This window comes from Sparus aurata, chromosome 3, assembly GCF_900880675.1.
Source record: "Sparus aurata chromosome 3, fSpaAur1.1, whole genome shotgun sequence".
In the NCBI taxonomy this organism is placed as follows: domain Eukaryota; kingdom Metazoa; phylum Chordata; class Actinopteri; order Spariformes; family Sparidae; genus Sparus; species Sparus aurata.
Genome location: NC_044189.1, coordinates 27,190,039 through 27,211,178, shown reverse-complemented (window position 1 = coordinate 27,211,178; position 21,140 = coordinate 27,190,039). Strand labels below are relative to the sequence as shown.

Here is a 21,140-nt window from a genome sequence, read left to right as displayed (position 1 = left end):
TCTGGTGCTGGAAGAGCTGCACCATCCTGCTGCTTCTTGCTGTTAAGCAGTAGCCTAAGGCAGGTTTCCCACTGAACTGGGGCATCTTTTGGCATACATGGTGAAACAATTTGTAAAAATTATTGTGGCTAATACAGTCGTATGGTGAAAATGTAAACTTAAAAGTTGAACCTAAGTTCTATCCAAAAAAAAATTCTGCTTCAACTCTATTTCGCACATGAATATTTTGAACATATTTTGGAAGCAGAGCCTCTCTCTGACGTGGGAGGATGAAAGCTGGCTGTCAATCAGATGACAGATGGCATTCTCTAACACTACATGATGCCCGCAGCCTCTCGCTCACCCGACGTGCTGGTCACCTCTTTAGCCCTCTCACATACGGCGACAGACGGTTCCTCAGACTGACACCATTACTCATAATGTGCATCTGCCCAGAATCGTCAGCCCACTTCCCATCCACTTCACACTGAGCCTATAGATAGCCTGGTCTGCACTCACTTTCCTTGGCTACAAAGACCCCGTAAATAGGTCTGGCTAAAATGGCTTACTTGTTTGTTGTCCATGACATTCAAATATTGACACTGTTATTCAGAGAATTTCGGTGCCTCAACAGCACCACAGCCGATTTGGAAGTGTTTCCCTCCTAATGTAGGAGAAACATGTGGGAACGACTGTAGGAGCACACTGAGGAGGAAAAGTTATATCAAGAGCAGCCAACATGAGATTTGTGAAGCAGGGGACTTCAGAGGAGAAACACAGAAGGTCTGCCAAGCAGGATGTCTGACACACATGGAGACAGAGGGCTGGTGTGTTTCACTGCAGCTTCCCCCTCTGCCAGGGAGCGTGACCACACATGACAAGGACATCAGCGTACACTGAATGGGAATTACAGTCATCCTCTAAATGTGCATATATCATATCAAGTACATGCAGATTTGAAGGTTGGCAAACAATACTGACTTTTCTATCAAAGAGTGCTGGTTAGAGAATCAGAAATGGGACTATTCAGCCATGAGATGTTTGAAATGTGTCTTGCGTGTCTGCTTGTTGTAAATAAATAATCAGAGTGGATATTATACAACTTTTATCATTTCTGAGGCAATTGTGTTATTGTCAAAAATAAGTGAAATTCTTAGTTTCAAGAAAAAGCAAAAGTTAGAACTGAAAGAATGTCACTTTTTACAGATCCACAAATTTCATCGTAAGTAGGTGGTAAGTACCAAGTAATATATTTTAATTTTCTCTTAAATTTACCCCCAATTACAACAATAATGACCTCAAAATTGATTGAAGTTCACCCCAACGTGACTCGTTTGTAATATTTGGCTATTTCCCAAAAAGCAGCTAATTAACTCCAACGTCTCTAATGCATTCCCAGGAAACTTCCAACCGGGTTTTGCTTAAGTTCCGCTCATTATGACATTTTGATTTCCAGTTAGTTTCTGTCTAACTTCTGTAAGTCAGTAAGTTTTAGTACATTTTTTAACCATATATATTCTAACTAATTTCTGTGCTAATCCCTTTAGCAGATCAGTTCAACTTTGGAACGTGTATCCTACATGTCAGCCATGAATGCTGATGCTAATTACTGACAAATATAACTACAAAAACAAGAATATAGTTAGTAATTCACCATTTCTTAATTGCTTATCAAGGCCTAATAATAATGTCTTCTATACAATGAAGTTAAAAGTCATTATTGGTATAGATATCAGTTTCCTGAAAATGTAATAAAGAAATTAGTTTTATTATTTACGAATCATTGGGGCAATTTTCAATCAATTTTGAGATAATTATTGATGGGGTCATTTCAATTAAATTTCAAATGTGTTGCTTGTAATTACCACCTACTTACCATGAAATTTCAGGACCTGAAAAATTAAGTGTCTGCTAAATATCTACTCAAAAAGTCTAAATATGACTCAGAACAACAGACACTACTAAGCCAATCAAAGAAGTTAATAAATAACTGAATATTTGATGTGAAAAAGTGTAAAAACATGATAGATGTGCGGCCTGACATGATTGTAAACCTGTCAGAGCAGCACGACGCAAGTAATATAGATCACAGAGCTTTACTGTAAGTCAGTGCAAGGACAGACATTTAACACAAAGCTGCAACGATGAGTGTTCTGTAATCATTTCCTCAACTTAAATACAGCCTTTCTCCATAAGTGTGTGGCTGGTTGAAGCCAACGCGGCCCGGCCCACGACCAGACCCAGGGCGGCTCCGCTGTGGCTATCGCAGTGGACAGTTGAGGCGGTTGCCAAGTAGCTGTGCCTTTTTCTTTGAGGGCAACACTACAGATGGGTGCAGCCATAAAGAAGAGAAGAAAAAAAAAGCGCCCAAAATATCCAGAAAGTTGGGTCTATAATTGGCTGTGCCTCGCAGCCTTTTTTTTTATGTGTGAGCACAGCCCAGGGAAGAACCAGTGAAACCCTACACTTTCTCCTTTCGCAGTTCCCTCCTACTCTGTCCACCCGTGCACAAGGTTTTGAAGCTCACCTCACTTCACTTTTTAACAACACTGTACTCTGGATTGTCACCCTGGATTATATAATAATCCCATTTTGATTTTTGGCACCTGAAGGGAGGATATTTTGGATTATTATCACCTGATGACGATGCTGCCCAGGTGCTGATTCAGGCTGCAAGTGCTGGAAGAAGAGAGACAGACACCTCAGTTACGCTGACTGAGTGACAGGCCAGGTATGGAAAAAAAGAAAATCATAAAACCATCCATCTGTCACTGCTATCTTCCTCTAAAAACAGATTCTAACATAAATATTTATTCTTTAGCTGTTTTGACTTGTTGGCAAGATGTCCTTTTTTTGTATTCACATGCTGTTCACATCCCCTATCAGACAGACTTCTTTTTTCTTTTCTTCTTGGGTTGCACTTGGAAAAAAAAGAAAAAACAGTTTCTGCTTTTCACATTTTGGGAATGATAACGTGCTGCTTCTGTTATAGACATCTACATTGCAGTCCCAGGTTTACCATTGGGAGAGGAAGTGGAAACAGGCCTGATGATACAGAGCTGCAGTTTGCAAGGAATCTGGCCTCAGGCTGAGATGTTAATAGAAGCAAACCATGTTGCAAACCATTCTGTGACTGCTCGTAAAACTATCTACCAGTGAGCCATTTAGTGGATTAAAATTTAATCAGAGATGAACAAATGAGAATATGTAAGATTTATACAAAGTTGGGATAAAAAAGATATTAGGAGCATGAATCCAAATCTTGCTCAACTGCTTTCATCGTTTGTTTTTTGCTGAAATCTCTGCCCGACTGAATATCACTGATTTTAAATGCACACTAATTGGGGCAATTAGAGTGATTCAGCAAGCGTGCCTCATTAATAGCACAAGTGAAACCAAGTAGCAGAAATAGCCTAATGGAGAATCAGATAAGAAAAATTGTGTCTAGAGGCCAGAGAACACTTTCCTTTCGCCCACAATAAATAATGCACTCTCTATTTCACAGGCTATATAGGTCAAGCCACAGTCATTGGGTTGCTGTTTTTAAATTTCTGTTTGCCGGAATCATTTTCTGCTCAAATAACTTTCTATTTAAAAATCATACAAACCCATGCTCATATACATTTTTTTTCCTGTCACACCACTTAGAATTAATTTTATGCTCAAAGGAGTGGCCCTAGTAATTTGCTCTGCTACACCTGTTAGCAGTGGCGGAGTTGGAATGTATGAGGGGCAGGGGCGTATAAAATAAAAAGGGCACCAACCTAAAGGGCAATTTATCTCTTTTTGTCCACTGGAAGGGCACTCTGGAGGGAGCGTTCTCATGTTTTATTTACCATAGGTGCATCCAATCAGGCACTTGTGCTGCGTTTTTGTGTCTATTTTTTTCCATTGTAACAGGAAGTACTGTGGTTTACAGCTTCCTGTACATAATACCACAACAACAAAAAATCTGCTCATAATGATCATAATAATCTCGATTTTCTTTCTTGCTGAGAGTCAGATGAAAGGATGGACAACACTTTAATTTGTGTCTAGAGCTTCATTACATAAACCAGCTTATACTCACTGATTATCACAATATTTATTTATTTATTTATTTTAATTTATTACTTGAAAAAAAACTGTCTAAAGCTAACAATGTACTCTTTGACCGAGGGTTCATAGGAGCATGTGCACTAGCTGGCTGACTTCCTGTTAGTTCCCCACGAATACCAAATTCCAACTTCAAATTTAACGCACCACAAACTCTGCTTGGAGTCACTGCTGTTGGCCAACAAATAGTTCAGCACATAACCCCTCCAAAACTTTTAATTTGTCGTTGTTATACTTTTTGTACATAATAGACAAACATCTAGTGAGCCTAACATATCTTTTTTTACATTTTAATACAGCTACAAGCTGTTTTCTAGTCTTTGTGCTAAGCTATGCTAACAATACTCCTGGTTCCAGCGTTACATTAAAGAAAACATTTTCTTCCAAAAAAATATTCCATTAAGCACTTGACAGGATGCCATTCACCTCAACAGCACAAATGCATTTACGGAGAAATTCAGTGGAAAAAACTCAGAAAGGTGATTAACTTATCCTGGTAAAGGATGTATTCAGAACACAGGGGACTCATTTTATTGCTTTCCAAGATGTGCATAACTCAGACTCTCCTCAGCCTCCCCCAGTGACCCCCCGCAATGAGACATTCTCCCAGTCAGGATGAGTCCGTGTTATGGCTACAGTCAGTCACACATGAGCCCTAATGGCAGGTAACACAACCACTGGTGTACAATAAGCGCAAGAATAGTTTTGTGTTTATATGACAGGTTTCTGTCAGGACCATCCAGTTACAACAGTCTCATAAATGAAACCAACAGCTACGGACTGATCGGTACTCGAAGCATGTTGGTGCTGCACAAATGTTACTTTCGGAGCTCAAAATGACAACTAGATATACCAGCATAAATTTACAACTGAAACAACAATGTGGGAAAATCTTCCTGTGCAACATCAGCAAACAGCACATCCCAACATTGCTCTTTTATTGTTCTGTGGTTGGAGAAGATAAAAAAACCTTTTCTGGCAGCAAGTTGCAACACTCTTTGGTGAGTCCAGTTTTCACTCGCTGTTGGGGAGAGGTGTGTAGTTCAATCTTAGGTTTCAATTATCACATCTTGAGAATGGAGAATATTGCCTGCCAGCTTTCATGACAGAAAAAAATTCAAACAGGAGCCAATGGAAATGGAAATGGAAATACTGCACAATGGGCAGGGTGAGATCGAGATTGTTTTTTTTTTGTTGGAGCCCAAGTTTCTACATACATACAAAGTGCCTAATTCAGTCCTAAATCAGCTTTCCGCCAGTCCCTTGCCAATGTAGAGATGGGGCAGAAGACACTGTAGGAGGCCTGTTTTCTTTTTTTCTTTTTTTTTTTCAGCAATCTCCCTGCGCGACAGGAAATGCTTCATCCATTTTGGTTTCACTGTTGGAGAGAAATTATTGCAACAATCCTGTTTGCCAAGGGACAGCTTGGCAAACTGGATTAAGATTCTGAACTGTCTTATTTTGACTGCTAGAGTCCATGTAGTCGTGATTTGTTGATGTTTCCCACTGACCTTTCCACAGACTGGACAGCTTGATGGTGGTAATAAGCTAAACAAAACAGACCCAAACTGAGGCCGAGATGGAATTACGAGTAGGATTTCGGATCACCCTGGTCTTGGTCATCCTGGCCCTGACTCTTTCTGGCGAGAGAGTGGAAGCACAGAGGGCAGGTAAGACCATTAAGATTGAATTTTCCTATAACTCCAGTGGTAGACCTTGTATTCACACTAAATCCATCTGTATTTATCTGTGGCAGGATGTAAAAATGTCCATTATGACTTGGCGTTTATCCTGGATACGTCATCCAGTGTTGGAAAAGAGAATTTTGAGAAGATCAGGCAATGGGTGGCCAACCTTGTAGAGTCTTTTGATGTGGCACCAGACAAGACAAGAGTAGCCGTGGTTCGCTACAGTGACAGACCCACCACTGAGTTCAACCTGGGCAGACATAGGACCCTGGAGGATGTGAAGCGAGCTGCCCGTAACATTCGCTACCTGGGGGGGAATACAATGACTGGGGACGCTATCAGCTACACCACCACCAACATCTTCACAGAGCAGAATGGAGTGAGGCCCGCCGCCAGAGGCATTCAAAGGGTGGCCATCCTTCTCACAGATGGCCGAAGCCAGGATTATGTTCTGGAGCCTTCTAAGGCAGCTGCCAAAGCTGGCATCAGGATGTTTGCTGTGGGCATCGGTGAGGCGCTGAAGGTGGAGCTGGAAGAGATTGCCGCTGAGCCAAAGAATGCCCACGTCTTCCATGTGACAGACTTTAATGCCATTGACAAGATCAGGGGCAGGCTGAGGAGGAGGCTGTGCGAAAGTAAGTCAGCCACCAGGCTCGGGGCCAACACATCACTCACACTGCATGCCTTCTGTTTGAAGCCTGGCTTTGAAGAGGCTGCCTCACCCTGAACGTGCACAAAATCAAATTAGACTCTTATTTTAACCTTTAAGCACCATGCGGAGGAAAGACCCCAAACCACAAAACCCCACCCCAACCACAAAGAGCTGCAGCACATGCATACAGAGTTATCATGGCTTCATTTTGACTTGTTTTTTGACTAGAGTATGGACCGTGTGAGGGGGCTGTTGCAAAAATTGGCTTGTAAATGACAACTCTCTAAACAAGACATTTCTGTGGCGTTACAGCTGCCTTTTTGACTGCTGCTTTGGTGCAGAGGTGTTTAGCACTGGAAAGCCTGTCTTAAGCTAACCTCAATGGTTTTTCCACTAGTGTGCTGAGAAAATCTTTCAACACAGCCACTTAGAAAGTAGCTTACATAGCCAAACGAATCGTCTAAAATAGGCTTAGAAATAGAGTAATAGCTTTATGTTGTCCAGTAGCTGTGCAGAGAAGCGAAGAAGTGTCTGTGAGTGAGTGTTTTCACGGAGGAGATGGATGCTTTGCACTCCAACGCTTGAAATTCCTGCCTAAAATTAGCCAGACAGGAAAGAAAAGGATGCCATAAGTCTTAGCCGCAAACAGTAAATACAAAAGTGGAAATGACATGATTACATGGTTTAAGCGCACAGATGAGCAAAGATGAACTCTTAACTCTGGCTCTAAATTGTCAAGATTGACGAGGCAAAAGAAGAGACTCCTCAGAAGAAAGAAAGTGTTGATCCAGACTCTAAAACTAAGGGCGTATCATCTTGCAGAGCGATACTGGTGCAAGGGCTACATGGAGAGTCATTTTAAAGCCACTGACCTTTGACCTTGCTCCTTGACTCTGTAGACTTTCAGTCTGCCGACCAATGATTTAGGTTATATTATTCTATAACATGGTGTACATGCAAGTTCAGAGCACAATGAGCTATGTAGAACTGACCAAACGCTAAATTTACACAGAAAGACAGTTCCAGTGTTTTCTTTTCTCTAATCTCTAAAGTCGCCACGAGTGACTCTCTAAGTATATCAGTGGTCAGCAAGACTGGCTCACTGAGCAATGCAAGTTATTTTCACCCAGAAAATTATAGCTCTAATGTTTCAAGTGGATCCTTTGCAGCCGCTCCAGTGTCCATGTTCAATGCTTTCACCTCTTAATCTATAGGTTTAAAAAAGGACACTACTTATTACAGGCTGCACTGATTCAATAGACCATGTGTGGCCTAACTGGCCTGTAAGATACATACTTGGACTAACTTGGCCTAGTGATGGGACAACTCTAATATCAGAGCTCTTGTTTAACACCTGCAGGGTATTTAAAAAATTTAGCAGCCATAATGCTGACAGGTAACACTGGTAATAGTAAGAATTAAAAATGTATCAGTCTCTGAACAAATGGCGGCTGTTAGGTGTGCAATGTTCAAGCTTCTGCTGATACTGTGAACCTGTCTGAGACATTCATTTCCACAGGCAGGTTTTTACATTGCTTCCATTTTAACTCACAGCCAGATCCCTAAATTATAGCTTTAGGGCCCACAAGTGCAGGGAGTAGCTCAGCTATCTAGCATGCTAAGTCTCAGGGCTGTGCAACAACACCATCTGTAAAGAAGAGTGACACACTCCCATTCATTCACAGAATGGTAATTTTTGGTAGACTCGCTGGCTTTATAAACAATATAGAACTTGTGAGATCTTCAATTATAACATTAAAGACTTTAAGAATGAAAAATAGAATCCTTTAATTTGAGTGCAAAACAAACAAAAGCGAGGACTAACTATATAGCTGAAATTAAAAATAAAGCATGAGAAATGGAGATAACACCACTTGTAGGATCACTAAAAAAGTACGCAAATGCTGACAGCTAAATTAGCTGCTTGGATTTTCCTATTAGACCTGCTTTGGGCTTTGCATGGAACAAAGAAACAAGCCATGTCAACAGAGCTGTCCTCAGGTTAAAAGCCACTATGACATGTTGATTTTTATAGTGGTGATTTAAGAAAATTGCAGGGTTTCATAGTAGATGCTTGGCAGATACTTGATCTATGGGGGGAGCTGGAGTGTCTCACAGTGACATTCTCAGCCACTGATAGTATTTGAGACTGACAGTCGGAATACAGACAAATTGTTGGGCTATTTTAGTTTTAATAGATTTAATGAGAAGTCCCTCTGAACTGATTGATTGCAAACTGATGAAAAGACCCTGCATTGGCTGTCACACTTAATCAACAGTGTGGACATGTGTCTCACCCTGTGGGATGGATGAGAAGGTTTTATTTGTGTTCATCTAGTCAGTTGTGAAATGAATGCAGGGAAAGAGATCTAAGACCATCATCGTCAAACGCTGATGAGTCCTGATTTGTCTTGATAAAAGTAAGATTCAATTTGTACACCAATCTGTGGCATTAGTGAGAGGGGATGGGTCATTCTTTTCTGTTGTGGTCCTGCTGTTTTGCCTAATTTATATTTGAGTGAATTGTTACATAAAAGGGAGTCTAAATCTATGCTACAGTAGCTGGTCTGTGAGGCACAGAAATGCATTAAGCTGAATGCTAAGATCCTGGTTCACTGGATGTAGACTGTTGGTATAACCCCTGCCACTGGGCGACTATTTCAGGCAGCATTCTCATCTCTTCCACTATCCGTGTGCTTCTGCTTTCAAAATTGCTAAAGGAAACAACTTCTGTGCTAGCAACCTTCAAGTTTGTCAGAAGTTACCGCAACTGTAACCTGGTTAAAGTTACAAACTTAAACAAGTAAGCAGCTCTGGTATGTTTTGTTTTGCTGGGATTTAGCATAGATTCGTATTGAAGAACTAGATAGGGAATGCAAAGATGGCGCCCGCCCATACAGTCCAATGTGAATCGCTTACTTTACACATTAGGCAATAAAGTTATCTAGCTTCTTGCTTTACATCCTGGTTAAATGTCCCACTGAACATGCTTAATAGAGTTTGTCCTTCTAGCCCCGCCTTTGAGTTCCTGCTCTGCCAAAAGACTTATTATGAAGGGGTCATTTTGTTTTAAACAGCTTTTCTTGGTTTAATGAAACCTTTACAAATATAAAACCAACATAGATCTAAAATGCATGATATAGAGAGGGTCATAATTGACTTTGTTTGCATTTTGAGGTGTACTGTAAACAGTTTTACAGATGTCTCTTTTATAATGGTGACCTCTTGGGAGAACGATTTGCCGGGCACAGGGGAATTTTTGCTGCAATACCAAAAGTGGCCAGACTGAGCTACATCCTTGTAACCAGGTCTGCAATACACTCATGGGATTGAGTGTTTTTAACGGGCTAAGCACCTAAGACTTTCGAAATGTAAATCTTTTAACCTTTTCACCATCTTAATCTAGGTGTTAGCATGCTAGCGGTTGGTAAAAAGCATTATCATCAGTCATAGTTTCGCAGGTATTTGGTCATAAACCAAAGTACTGGACAAAATGAAAATTTGACTAAATTATGGTACAACATGAAAAGTTAAAATTCATCCTCAGCAAGATCTCTGGACCAGATTTCAAGGCAATCTGTCCAATAGTTGATGTTGATATTTCAGTGTGCACCAAAGAATCCAGCATTGATACTGCCATCCCTACAGACATGGTGCGAACATAGTTTTTTGACGTCTTTTCAGAAAAGGCCCCATGAAGCTACAAAGTCTTTCCCTGCTGGTGAATTATTTCTTAGGCAAAATGCATCTCCGATAAAAACAGTTGATAGTGCTGTCTGAGACGAGAAGAGAAGACTTTACATTTTTTAAATGACAACCATAATCAAAGCTCCCCACTTCCAAGTGACAAAACATGTTTGTTGTCTTTGGTAATTTAGGTGCACTGACCCTTTAAAAATGTCACTTTCATCACTAAGCCAATATTTACATCTATTAAACTAAACAGGATATGTGGTCTTTAGTAGTGATGCTGGCGTGTTGATACAAATAGAAAATATCCCTCCTGCCAATAAAAAGCCAACCTGACACTGTTGCTTTCTCACTGTCAACACCATCACTGAAATATGTGTGTGTTGAAATATAAAACTGTTACTGCTTCTCGGGCCTCTGGATATAACTCCTGTTCCGAGAGCCATCCTCCACCCACGCTCCTCAGACATCAGACAGCAGCGATGGAGGGCAGATCACATGTCAGTCCGAGGCTGCACACCTTCGCACCTTTTTCCTCTGACCCCTCATAATATTTCATCACCCCTCACAGCAATACCCTGATTAGAACAGTCACATACAAAGTTACCAATCAAAAAAGTGTTTCAACAGTTCTCTTTGCCTACCCTTTGTTCCCAAAAGATCATCACATCCTGATTTACAGCGTGTCTCACTGAGCTATTGTCCTCTCTCCCCAGATGTTCTGTGTCCAGACATGACGGTCCAGCCTGATCGTTTTAAGCCTAACAGCACCAGTTATGGTCTTGAAAAAGTTCCAGGTATGTGCAAAGTGTTGCTTTCTCTCACGGGCGACACGCAGCGCTGGCGACACTTTTCAACCACAAAGTCAGCTCTTTACTTTTGAAAGCATTTCCTACATTCCCACATGTAGCTTTTTGACATCAACAGACACAGCATCAGGACATGCCTGTACAAATGCAAAGATAGATGAAACATATACAAACAGTGTCAAATGGGTGTTCAGATACAAACATATCACTTACAGTATTATACATTTTGTATACAGTATTCGCACGCTCAGCATTATCTTTAACCTGATTACATATCAGTTAAAATGAAAACACCATCAGTTTTGGTGAAATAATGATCCACATAACATGTCTTACATTACAATAATGTAATAACAATATCAGTCTCTACATTTTTTTTATCCATCAAGTTATTATGTTATTGACAATTTGCTATGTTTTCATGTATCACATTGAATGATTCCTTCGATATTGGGTATAACAAGCCCTCGACATGAAAAACAGACGCTACAGGGGTAGGTAGAGCGTCAGAGTTGGAGGATTAGGGCCACTGATGAGTTGCCAGTGGTTTTCAAGTTCAGCTGTTGAACTTGTCATCTACCAAGTAAAGCACATTGCTAGTTCTCCATCATTGAATTATTTTATTACATATATTCCGTGAAGATTTCTAAGAACTCTAGGATAGCATTTATCCAGAAAGGGTCGGATGTTGTTACAAGAGTGTCTTTGGGGGGATCCGAGTTCCTGTCTGTCTCCCACCCACATCCATCACGCTAAGAGAAAAAACAGATGCCCAGGCATGACTGTTTGGACTTCATGGAAAGAGAGTTGTCAGACCGCTGAATGTTGTGTTTTAGAAAGTTTGACTCTTACCACATTTGGCTGGCACACTGACACCAACATGTGCTAAAACAAGATGTGGACAGATAGGAGTTTTTGATAGTAAATTACTGACATTTTGTTGAGGGACTCTTTTGTGACAATATCCAGTTATTTTTTTTTCTAAAAGTCAAAGTAGTCTGTGTTCCTTGTGAATTTCATTCTTGTCGGGCTGTAAAATCCTCTATAAACAGCATTTCAGCCTTCATGGGTCACTAAAATTCACCGAAACCCAGAGCAGTGAAATCCTTCAAGAATCATCACAGTTTTCATGATGGAAGGCATTCCAATGAGCAGTTCTTTTCAAATAGAAATTTGGGATAATGCTATCCCAGCATGCACTGGATGAGAGGCAGGGTACAACTTGAACCACATGACAATGACAGGCTTATATTTGATATCTAAAGCATTCTCGAGCCTTATTTCAAATCCAGTAATAATGCTTATTTCAGGGGTTACTTATAAGTTACACAGCTATTAAATGCTTTTTACTTTTCCTGAAGCCAAGCCATGGTGGAAGAAGTATTTCTCTTTTCTATCTTAGCAAAGTAGCCCTACCATAATGTAAACATTAAAAAGAATTAGTCCTTCTCAGAAGTAGAATCAGTTCTATTAATCAATTCTATTTTAACACAATGCATTGAATCCTTCACAACATGGTCTTGTCGAAGATTTGTTTGTTATACGTCCATTGTAATGTAGTGTTGGATGCGGTTTGAGGTAAAAGGTACTATATCTCCAAGAGAGGTATTCAGAATTGTGGAGCATAAAAAGGTAATACTCAAGTAAAAAGTTCAACTAAATTATACAATAAAATACATTTACTTTTATCCAAGTAAGTGTTTCTTCACACTGTTAAGAAGGGAAACCTTTGAGTTAAACATGACAAGTTGACAGATAAAGTTTACATGTTTTTTGCCAGAGTTAAGGAACAGCCAATCAAGGATAATCTGGAAATGTATACTGTGTGTGCGTCTGATCATAGCCGACAGCATCCCATCTAACTGGTGAGGCATACCATCAGATCTTCTCCAGTGGGCATTGCTAATTATGTGGTTATGCTTTTCCTCTAAAATGCAGAGGAATCAGACCGACCTTCAGATAAATCACTGAAACCACTGATGTTTTCTTAAGCAGATGTACCACTTTGTCAGATGTGCTGTAAGCACTCTAATTTGAATAAATCCTTTTGGGCTGTGTTTTGCTTATCTTTTAATGTCAGTTCCAAAATCTTTCAAAAGTTGCAAAAGCCCAAAAAAATCATATAAGAATCTCTTACACCTAGAATATACGACACTACTCTGATTTAAATTTCTTTTACATTTAGCTAAGAGCACCACAAATCAAATGGTCCCCGCTAAGAGCTACCAGTCATATTTATCATTCTAAATCCTCAGTTACTGTCAAAGTCTAAGATTTGTAATTTGGAAAAAGATTTTTATATCCTTACCAGCTCCCACAGTACATTCAAAGGAGCATCGGGAATACAAAGCAGGTACAGCAGGTCGCCTGAAAAATGTAGTTTTCATTTTACAGAAAGTGAGAAAAAGGTTAAGGAGGATTATTGTCTTTCTCTACCTACAGTGTAGCACAGACAGTTGTGTCATTACCAGACCTCAGAGCCCAGACGTGCACCGGGTCCCGCTTGGGGCAAAATGTTATCAAACAGTGGTCTGAGGTCTGAAGCTCCCTGACATGACAAAGATGTCCGGGGTTTTCCAAAATGCAGTAAGTCGATAACTGTGGCCTTGCTCGAAGACATACATTATCAAACTTACTTGGGTGAAGTACCCTATTTTTTGAGATTGTGGCTGAGCAGACATACAGAGAAGAACAAGATAAACAGTATTTATCGTCACTACAGCTCCTGTACACTCCCACTTATAATTGCACAATAAATGCTCTCTACGCTGGTACAGTAATGTAATGCTCCGTGAGAAATGTCAAGACTATTTGCCACTGATTATGATTTGACAGCCAAGAGAGCTGTGGTTTGAGACTTGTATTTATCTAGTCTGACCCCTCGGGGTAGCGAAGCACACACAGGAGTCTGCTGAGTGTCTTTGCGGCTCTGTGCTCACTATCTACTGCACAAATGTTGCCATCTGCTCTGATCAAAAGAATGCTGTGTGGATGCGTTTGCTTTTCCCAGTCAGTGAACTCATCTGGCTTTCCCGCAGATCACCCATTGGCCGCTTTTGGCTGTCCAAAATAACTTTTTGGGTTGATTATACGCTATCTACTGCCAGTCCAAATTACAGCTCTGTGCTGAGATGGCCCGCAAACAGCCAAAGAAACGGCGCGGTGACAGAGGGGATCAAGGCCAGCAAGACTTGCAGCTGCACGGCTTCCTCGAGAAACCCTTCAACAAGATCGATAAGCAGCAAAACATCCCTTTCACATCGCCGATGCTTAAAGGATCGAGCTGAGCACCAGAAAACATCAGTAACTTGATTTTGTCTTGCTAAAAAGTTGGACTTCTGCTCTGATTCAAAATAAGCCACATCCTTTCACATGAGACTGCTATCAGCAGAATTCGATAGCCTTTTTTCAATTAGCTGCATGTATTGAAACGCGGGTATGACTCTGTTTTTGGTATTAAAAATGAGGAAACTTGAAGACGGGTACCATTAGAGAACACAGCTACAATAATGGGTCAGACTGCTTCATCACAATCAGTTATCCTGATTCAAACCATAGTCGCTGTGCTTAGCCTGATGACTTGCCACAATGCCATCATGTGGTTATGCTACAGTGTAAAAGCTATACCGTTGTTACCAGATATGAAGAATAAAATCTAATATAAGTAACTGCACTGTTAATGAAAAGTACAGTGTGTAGGATTTACTGGCATCTAGCAGTCGAGGTTGCAGAATAAAACCATCTGAATACCCGTCCCCTCCATCTCCGCTTCCAAGCAAATGGAAGAAACTACAATGGTGCTAAAGATGATAAAAAGTCAAGTCATCCACTACAGCCAGTGTTTGGTTTGTCTGCTCTGGGCTAAACATGGTTGTGCTACATGGTGGACTCAAGCCCCCAGGAAGAGCGCCGGGCTTTGAAGCGTCTGACCATCATAATTTTAACCATCTGATCCGCCAACATTTGGAAAGTCCAGAAGAGCCACATGATCAAATGATATTATCCCCGTTTAGAAGTTAGCCGCTTAGCAGATGGTAGTCTCTTGCACGCATGCTCTGTGGGCCCCACAATACAGAAGCTATGCGGACGATCTGCGTAATCTTTGTCTATAGAGATCGAGCACATCAGCTGTTAGAAAACCGCAAAAACAACAAAAAATTAGGAATCAAAGCAAACTGGTCATCATGTTTATATTTACAGAGGCAGCGCTCTATTAATATAGCAGAAGAGGTGATAGTTAAAGAGGCAAGTGAACAAATAGCATCCAAAATGAATGGAAGTGAATGACAAACATCCTTCTTCACTCTGCGGGGAGTGTAAAGAGTAATCTGAGAGCACAGTAATCTGTCACCACTAACAGTGCATCTGAGACACTTGCTGGCGTTCACTGACAGACAGAGTAGCATGGCGGTCGTCTGGTCCCCTCAGTTATTCAGTCTGTTGTGATGGCTCTTTCTCTGCTGGTATTTTTTTACTCTGTTGCTAATGGCACAGGGGCAGCCTGTGTGTCTAACCACCTGTTTCCAGGCTATTTCTAATAACATCCACTAAGCTTATGCCAGACTCTCACATTACCACGTTAATGTCCCAGCTTCCTCTTTGGAAGATTAGTGCGCTGCTGTTAATATTCCCACCGGAAACTTTACGTCTCATAGATTTTGCTGCATTACTGGGGCCATGCAGGAATTTGTTGAGGCAGTCCTCATCCAGTTGGCCCACTAATGGCACAGTCTGCATCCAAGAAGGGCTCAATCCACAAACATGACCACCAGCTTTCAGCGAGATCTGCTGGACAAACTGGCAGCATTAGTGCTGTTCAGGCTCTCATCTTGCTGCTGGCATTGCCATAGCTACAGCACTTGTTTGTTGTACAAGGGAGTGTCCTTTCTAAACCACCTAAATATGGTCTGTGGTCACACCACTTCAAATCACACACTGCAGAGCAACGTGCACACACGTGCACACACTCTCAGACTCACATGAGGACCTTACCAGGGATGCCAGCTAGTTTTTTCCTCTGGTGGCAAATCTGACAAACGTTAAAGGACCAACAGATAGCCCTTTTTTCCAGTTATTCAGTAATACTGTTATTTTAATCCTCCTCTGAAAAGCCACAAACACAGAGGCTGCAGGGTGTGGTGGGACTGACCCAATTAAACCCCAGCATACCCTGAGAAATCTGACAAAACCATAACTCAACCTCACAACTCAAGAGCCCTGTGTGCTTATTTATGTGTGTGAGAGACTGTCTTGAGTCCAACCAGGCTCTTTACTGTGTCGCTGCAGGGTTCGACCTAATGAAGTACTTCAATGTGAGAGATGTTCTGGGAACCAGAGATGATGATGGCCAAAGTTCTTATGTTCGCCTTGGAACCATGCCCATTGTACAGCAAACAGAGTAAGTGACAATCCAGTTAGACAGCAATACATCTTATTCTAAATATTTGTAAAGATGTGACCTAAAGTTGTGGTTACAGTAAGAAACACACACAAGACTATTATTTGCCCTTGGGCAGATGTAGTACATGCATTCAATGAGTAACAATATTAAGTTGTCCAATAGTTTTAATATATATAATTAGTTGTGTGTAATCATACACAAAATAACTTTATTTAGGAGTATGTATCAGACAAGCACAGCATTGCTGAAAACAATAATGGAGACTGAACTAGATTTTGACACAGGGCCCTTTAAAAAACTGACCAATTTTCAGTCATCCACTTACCAAAAATGGTTGTTAGACTAGCACAAAGACTGAAAACAAGGAGAGACTGCTTGCTTGGCGTTGTCCAGAGGTAGGCTACATTTCCTCCTACAAACATCTCAAAGTTTACTAGCTAACATGTTAGATCTTTGTTTACTTAATCTGTACAACAACTAAAGTGTGAAAAGGAAAGGCTCTGGTTGGTTGGAGTATGGGCACTGAAAATGTTCATGTACTTTTCCTAATCAAATACTTTAACAGCATAATAGCAATATAATTCACCACAGAATGTAAGAAATAGATAGAAATTGAGCAATTTGTCATTAAACTCTGAGAGTATGTAATTAGAAAGACTACAATCCAAGCATCATGTGATTCTGTTTAAGGTGACAGCCACATATTGGAATTTTACTATTGTATGACAAAATGCAACTTTCTTGACTGGCAAAATGATCTTTTAAATTAATAAACGTTATATTTATCATTCAAGTTTAAAAATATGTCTCTCCCCATTGACGACTGTACAAATCTTTTTTGAAATTGGGTGCCATGCACACTGGTTGGGGGGTGACTTCACCTCTACAATGTCAAACTGTATGATATGTCAATGTTAAATGTCAATATAATATATATTGTATATTGTTATCAAAACAATAGAAAGTCTTTCTGCTTAGGAAGCAGAAAAAAAAATAGTATATACAAGCAAAGTGGTTACTAGGTAAATCATAGACACTGTTTGATTTGAGGTTTGTACATTCACACAATGTGTAGAGTAAAACAAACAAACACTGTGCTTTTATTCTGCAGAGATGTGTTTCCTCAAGGGTTGCCAGATGAGTACGCCTTTGTGACAACATTCAAATTCAGGAAAACCTCAAAACGTGAAGATTGGTACCTTTGGCAGGTTTATGACAAATATGGAATCCCACAGGTGAGTCAGCCAAATGTAAATAGTAATAAATGTGACTATTATGTGTCTGGATTTAGCCAATTACACGGTTCACTTAGAATAGGCTCAGGTTTCTATTCATATCCTTTTTAAATTACTGGGCATAAAGCTTGGAAAAAGTGTATTTACCTCTGCCAGGACAGACAAAATTAAATCCAGACTCCTGATCATAATTTTCGAATAGAATATCAAACAGTAATACCATATGTACTGCTATATTTCTACCTTTTAAAGCTGGTTTAACTTGGAGTCTGTTTTATGTTTACTATCGAAACTGGCCTCAGGGGAAAAAGGTGTTCTCTGTACATGTCTATATTTTGGCTTGAGCTAGATCGCCTGTATCTCTCAGCTTCTATTGTTGACGTTCTCTTGCCTCTGACTTGTCAGGTGTCCATCCGCCTGGATGGTGAGAACAAGGCGGTGGAGTACAACGCTGTCGGGCTGACAAAGGATGCCGTCAGAGCTGTGTTCAAAAACCCTGACGTTGACAACCTGTTTGACCGCAGTTGGCACAAGATTGCCCTTAGCGTGGAGGCCAAGTCTGTGTCTCTTTACCTGGACTGCAAACACATCCAGACCCTGCCCATTGAAGACAGGGAGGATATTGATATCCAGGGGAAAACAGTGATTGGCAAGAGGCTGTATGACAGTGTGCCGATTGATGTGAGTCTTCACTTATATGTGCAAAAGTCCGATATCCTCATGTAGTGAAATGCAGCACTCCAGAGATATTATATTCTATTTAATGCAAGGTTATTTTCTCGAGGTTCATCTGTTCATCAATTGTTTGTCTGTTTTCATGCAGTTTGACCTCCAGAGGATGATGATTTACTGTGATTCCAAGCATGCAGAGCTGGAAACGTGCTGTGATCTTCCCAATGGACCTGTGAGTATTTTAGGCAGTGTCAAAAATCATCAAGATTATTAAAGATTTGGTTGTCTCCAAATATGGTGCTTTTATGTAAATTGCAAAAGTGGGAATGCATGAAAAAGATGGGCTCTGTTAAAATTAATAGTTATAGGCAGATCATGTAGATTTGTGTCCAATTGCAGGCTACTTTAAGCTTTCTTGTCTTTATCCCGAGCTAGTCTCTAATTAAAAACACTTGGATTTTTAGCTTGAAAACACACAACAAGGTTAACATGAACATTCAGTATTTGTATGTGTTACAGCTTACATGCCGCCTAGCTAAATTTGGAGGAAGCCACTTAATATCATTACAGGCTTACAGATGTGCTCAAAGCAATGGCAGTCAGCTGCTAGCTAGGCAGCTGAACTACAAAAACAAAAGTAATCAGCTGTATTAGTGACAAAGTTTAGTTCACAGTCAAAAAAGCACATAAATATACCATTTATATCTGGTTGAGCCAGCCAGTTCTTAAATGTGAAGGTGTAGTTTAACATTTTGAAAATTATGCCTCATCTTTGTTGGCTGGCTAGCAACCTTGCGGTAAAGACAACACTGCGCCTGCCATTGTTAGCAAGAATATATTTAAAGCATGTAATTCAAAACCATTTTTTATGTTTTTGTTTTTTCCTATTGATTGAAATGATAAAACATGTTAATTAGTTAGCTTTAATGGGTTGTTTGTGTATTTTTGGAAATTGGAGCCAGTCTTAATGTTTCCCTCCCAGCATGTAGCCTATTATTCAGACCTGGATACAATGGCGCCACTCAGCCTTGCTTCTAGTTTTGCCCTGCGGCCACTTGCGTTATTGCAGCCAAAAATTTCCCTGCGGCCCAAAAAGCATTTCCCTATCGAGTGCCGATATAAAAGAGATGTTTGAAAAAGTGTCAATAGGACACGTCAATTTGCAAACAGGGTCATTTATGTTTCTTTTTTTTTTTATCCATTGTGGATGGGGGTTAGCAGGAAAACCCTACTGCACATAATCAGTTGGCCACATAGACGGGAAGTTAACCCAGAACATAGGCATGTTTTTTGCAGGTAATTCTCATTTGTCTCAATAGCTGCCATCTTTGGGTCCAGCATCTAGTTCTGCAATTAATCTATATGGTTCCTCCCTGATGTCCAGGTTTATAATCGCCTGGCACTACTGCCCTGTATATATGATTTTTCCTATCTCCATATTTAATACACAGACATGAGATTGGTAGTGAACTTATTAGAAAGGGAAAAATGACAGCAAGGACTACGAGAATAAAATACATTTTTTGTCAAGTGGCTTAATGTTCATCATTTCCTCTTTCCACCTCATTCTCACTAGCTTTCTTTTAAATATCAGATGATCACGGTTGGCTTTTCATATTCTCTTTTCAGTGCCCAAAGAAAGTCGTTACAGAGGCCCCCCCTGTGGAGATTCCAACTCCAACACCCACTGCTGTGGAGCAGCACCGAGGGCCTCAAGTGAACTGCTCCTGTCCTGCAGGAGAGAAGGTAAAACCACCTGACCTCACCAGACCTAATCCCTGCCTATTATTTCCATGGATGAGTGGGAGTCCTTAATTTAATAGCTTTCGAAAGACAAACATATTTTTATTTCTCACAGGGAGGGATCGGCCCACCTGGTGTTGCAGGTCCTAAGGGTGATAAGGTCATCTGCCATTGCTTTTAAGTACTAGTTTGTGTGTGACACAATTTCATTATGTTCCAGGTTGTTTTCTGCTTTTTTATTGTATGAACATACGTTTTCAGGGTGACACTGGAACTAAGGGCGCCGTAGGACCACCTGGGCTCAGAGGACAAAAAGGAGAAACTGTACGAAAAGTTAAAGTGTGCAAATGTACAAGTGTTGTTTTTTTAACAGCTAATTGATCGAGTTTCTTTAGCACACTGTGTTTAGTGCTTTAATGATAGCTTCAGAGCTTTGTTAGCACTGTAGATATACTATCATACACGTTCCATTTATTTCAGATTGCATGCCTTCCAGCTATTATCTCATCTGCCTTTCCTCCCGCCTCGATAATAATTGATCCTTATCGATTGATTATTTGCAGGGCAGAATAATCTCTGTCAAAGGTGACAGAGGTGAGAAGGTAAGTAGACCTGCTCTGACTGATGCTGCATGAGCATCATGTTAACCCAAATACACGTTTGTCTTTGTGCATATTTGATATGCATGTAAACATAAGACACTGACTTCTGCAAAAGACATTTCATATCCTTGCTTTTACTATCTTTTGTCTTATGTTTGTCTTTTTGGCCTCTTTTCCGCCAAGGAGTGGCGAGAAAAATGCTTATAGCTGTTATTGTCAGAATTACAGGACAGGTTACCACAGAGGATGTGTAGTAGAGAGTGCAGGCCTACGCAGACGCCCACCCAGTTCAAATCACAGCCTCTGTACTGCCTGGCAGTGCCAGCAGGGAGTCTTGGAGTATAATTTATTTCTTCAGACAAAGCCCTCTACATGCATCATTCAAGCTGTCCAGAGAGGGACACTTAAGATGGCCACAAGAGGTCTAGAAAACAAGACATGGTCCTCTCATCTTATTATCAAGTTAAATTTGTAATGGTTATGAGATGCTTTGGATGATACAGAGGTACCTGCAGTAAATAACTCTGTTCTCTCATTCAAAAAAAAAAAAAAAAAAAAATGAGTAGGGAACGTT

At 40.5% G+C, this 21,140-nt stretch overlaps 1 protein-coding gene across 2 annotated transcripts in view; it reads left to right on the top strand.

Moving 5' to 3' along the window:
* The first annotated feature begins 2,432 nt into the window (after nt 1–2,432).
* The window catches only part of col22a1 (collagen, type XXII, alpha 1), a 58,281-nt gene continuing 39,573 nt past the window's right edge, over nt 2,433–21,140 (top strand). Inside the window, exons 1-13 of one of the 2 annotated variants that reach the window (XM_030412406.1) lie at nt 2,433–2,492; nt 2,592–2,710; nt 5,596–5,744; nt 5,831–6,397; nt 10,821–10,901; nt 16,200–16,311; nt 17,426–17,549; nt 17,955–18,230; nt 18,373–18,453; nt 19,851–19,967; nt 20,080–20,124; nt 20,226–20,288; nt 20,528–20,566. In XM_030412406.1, coding sequence (XP_030268266.1) covers nt 5,654–5,744; nt 5,831–6,397; nt 10,821–10,901; nt 16,200–16,311; nt 17,426–17,549; nt 17,955–18,230; nt 18,373–18,453; nt 19,851–19,967; nt 20,080–20,124; nt 20,226–20,288; nt 20,528–20,566 — 1,596 coding nt within the window. In that variant the 5' untranslated portion in view covers nt 2,433–2,492; nt 2,592–2,710; nt 5,596–5,653. Of the gene's footprint in view, nt 2,711–5,595; nt 5,745–5,830; nt 6,398–10,820; nt 10,902–16,199; nt 16,312–17,425; nt 17,550–17,954; nt 18,231–18,372; nt 18,454–19,850; nt 19,968–20,079; nt 20,125–20,225; nt 20,289–20,527; nt 20,567–21,140 lie in introns of both variants that reach the window. The other variant, XM_030412407.1, reaches the window with a different exon arrangement.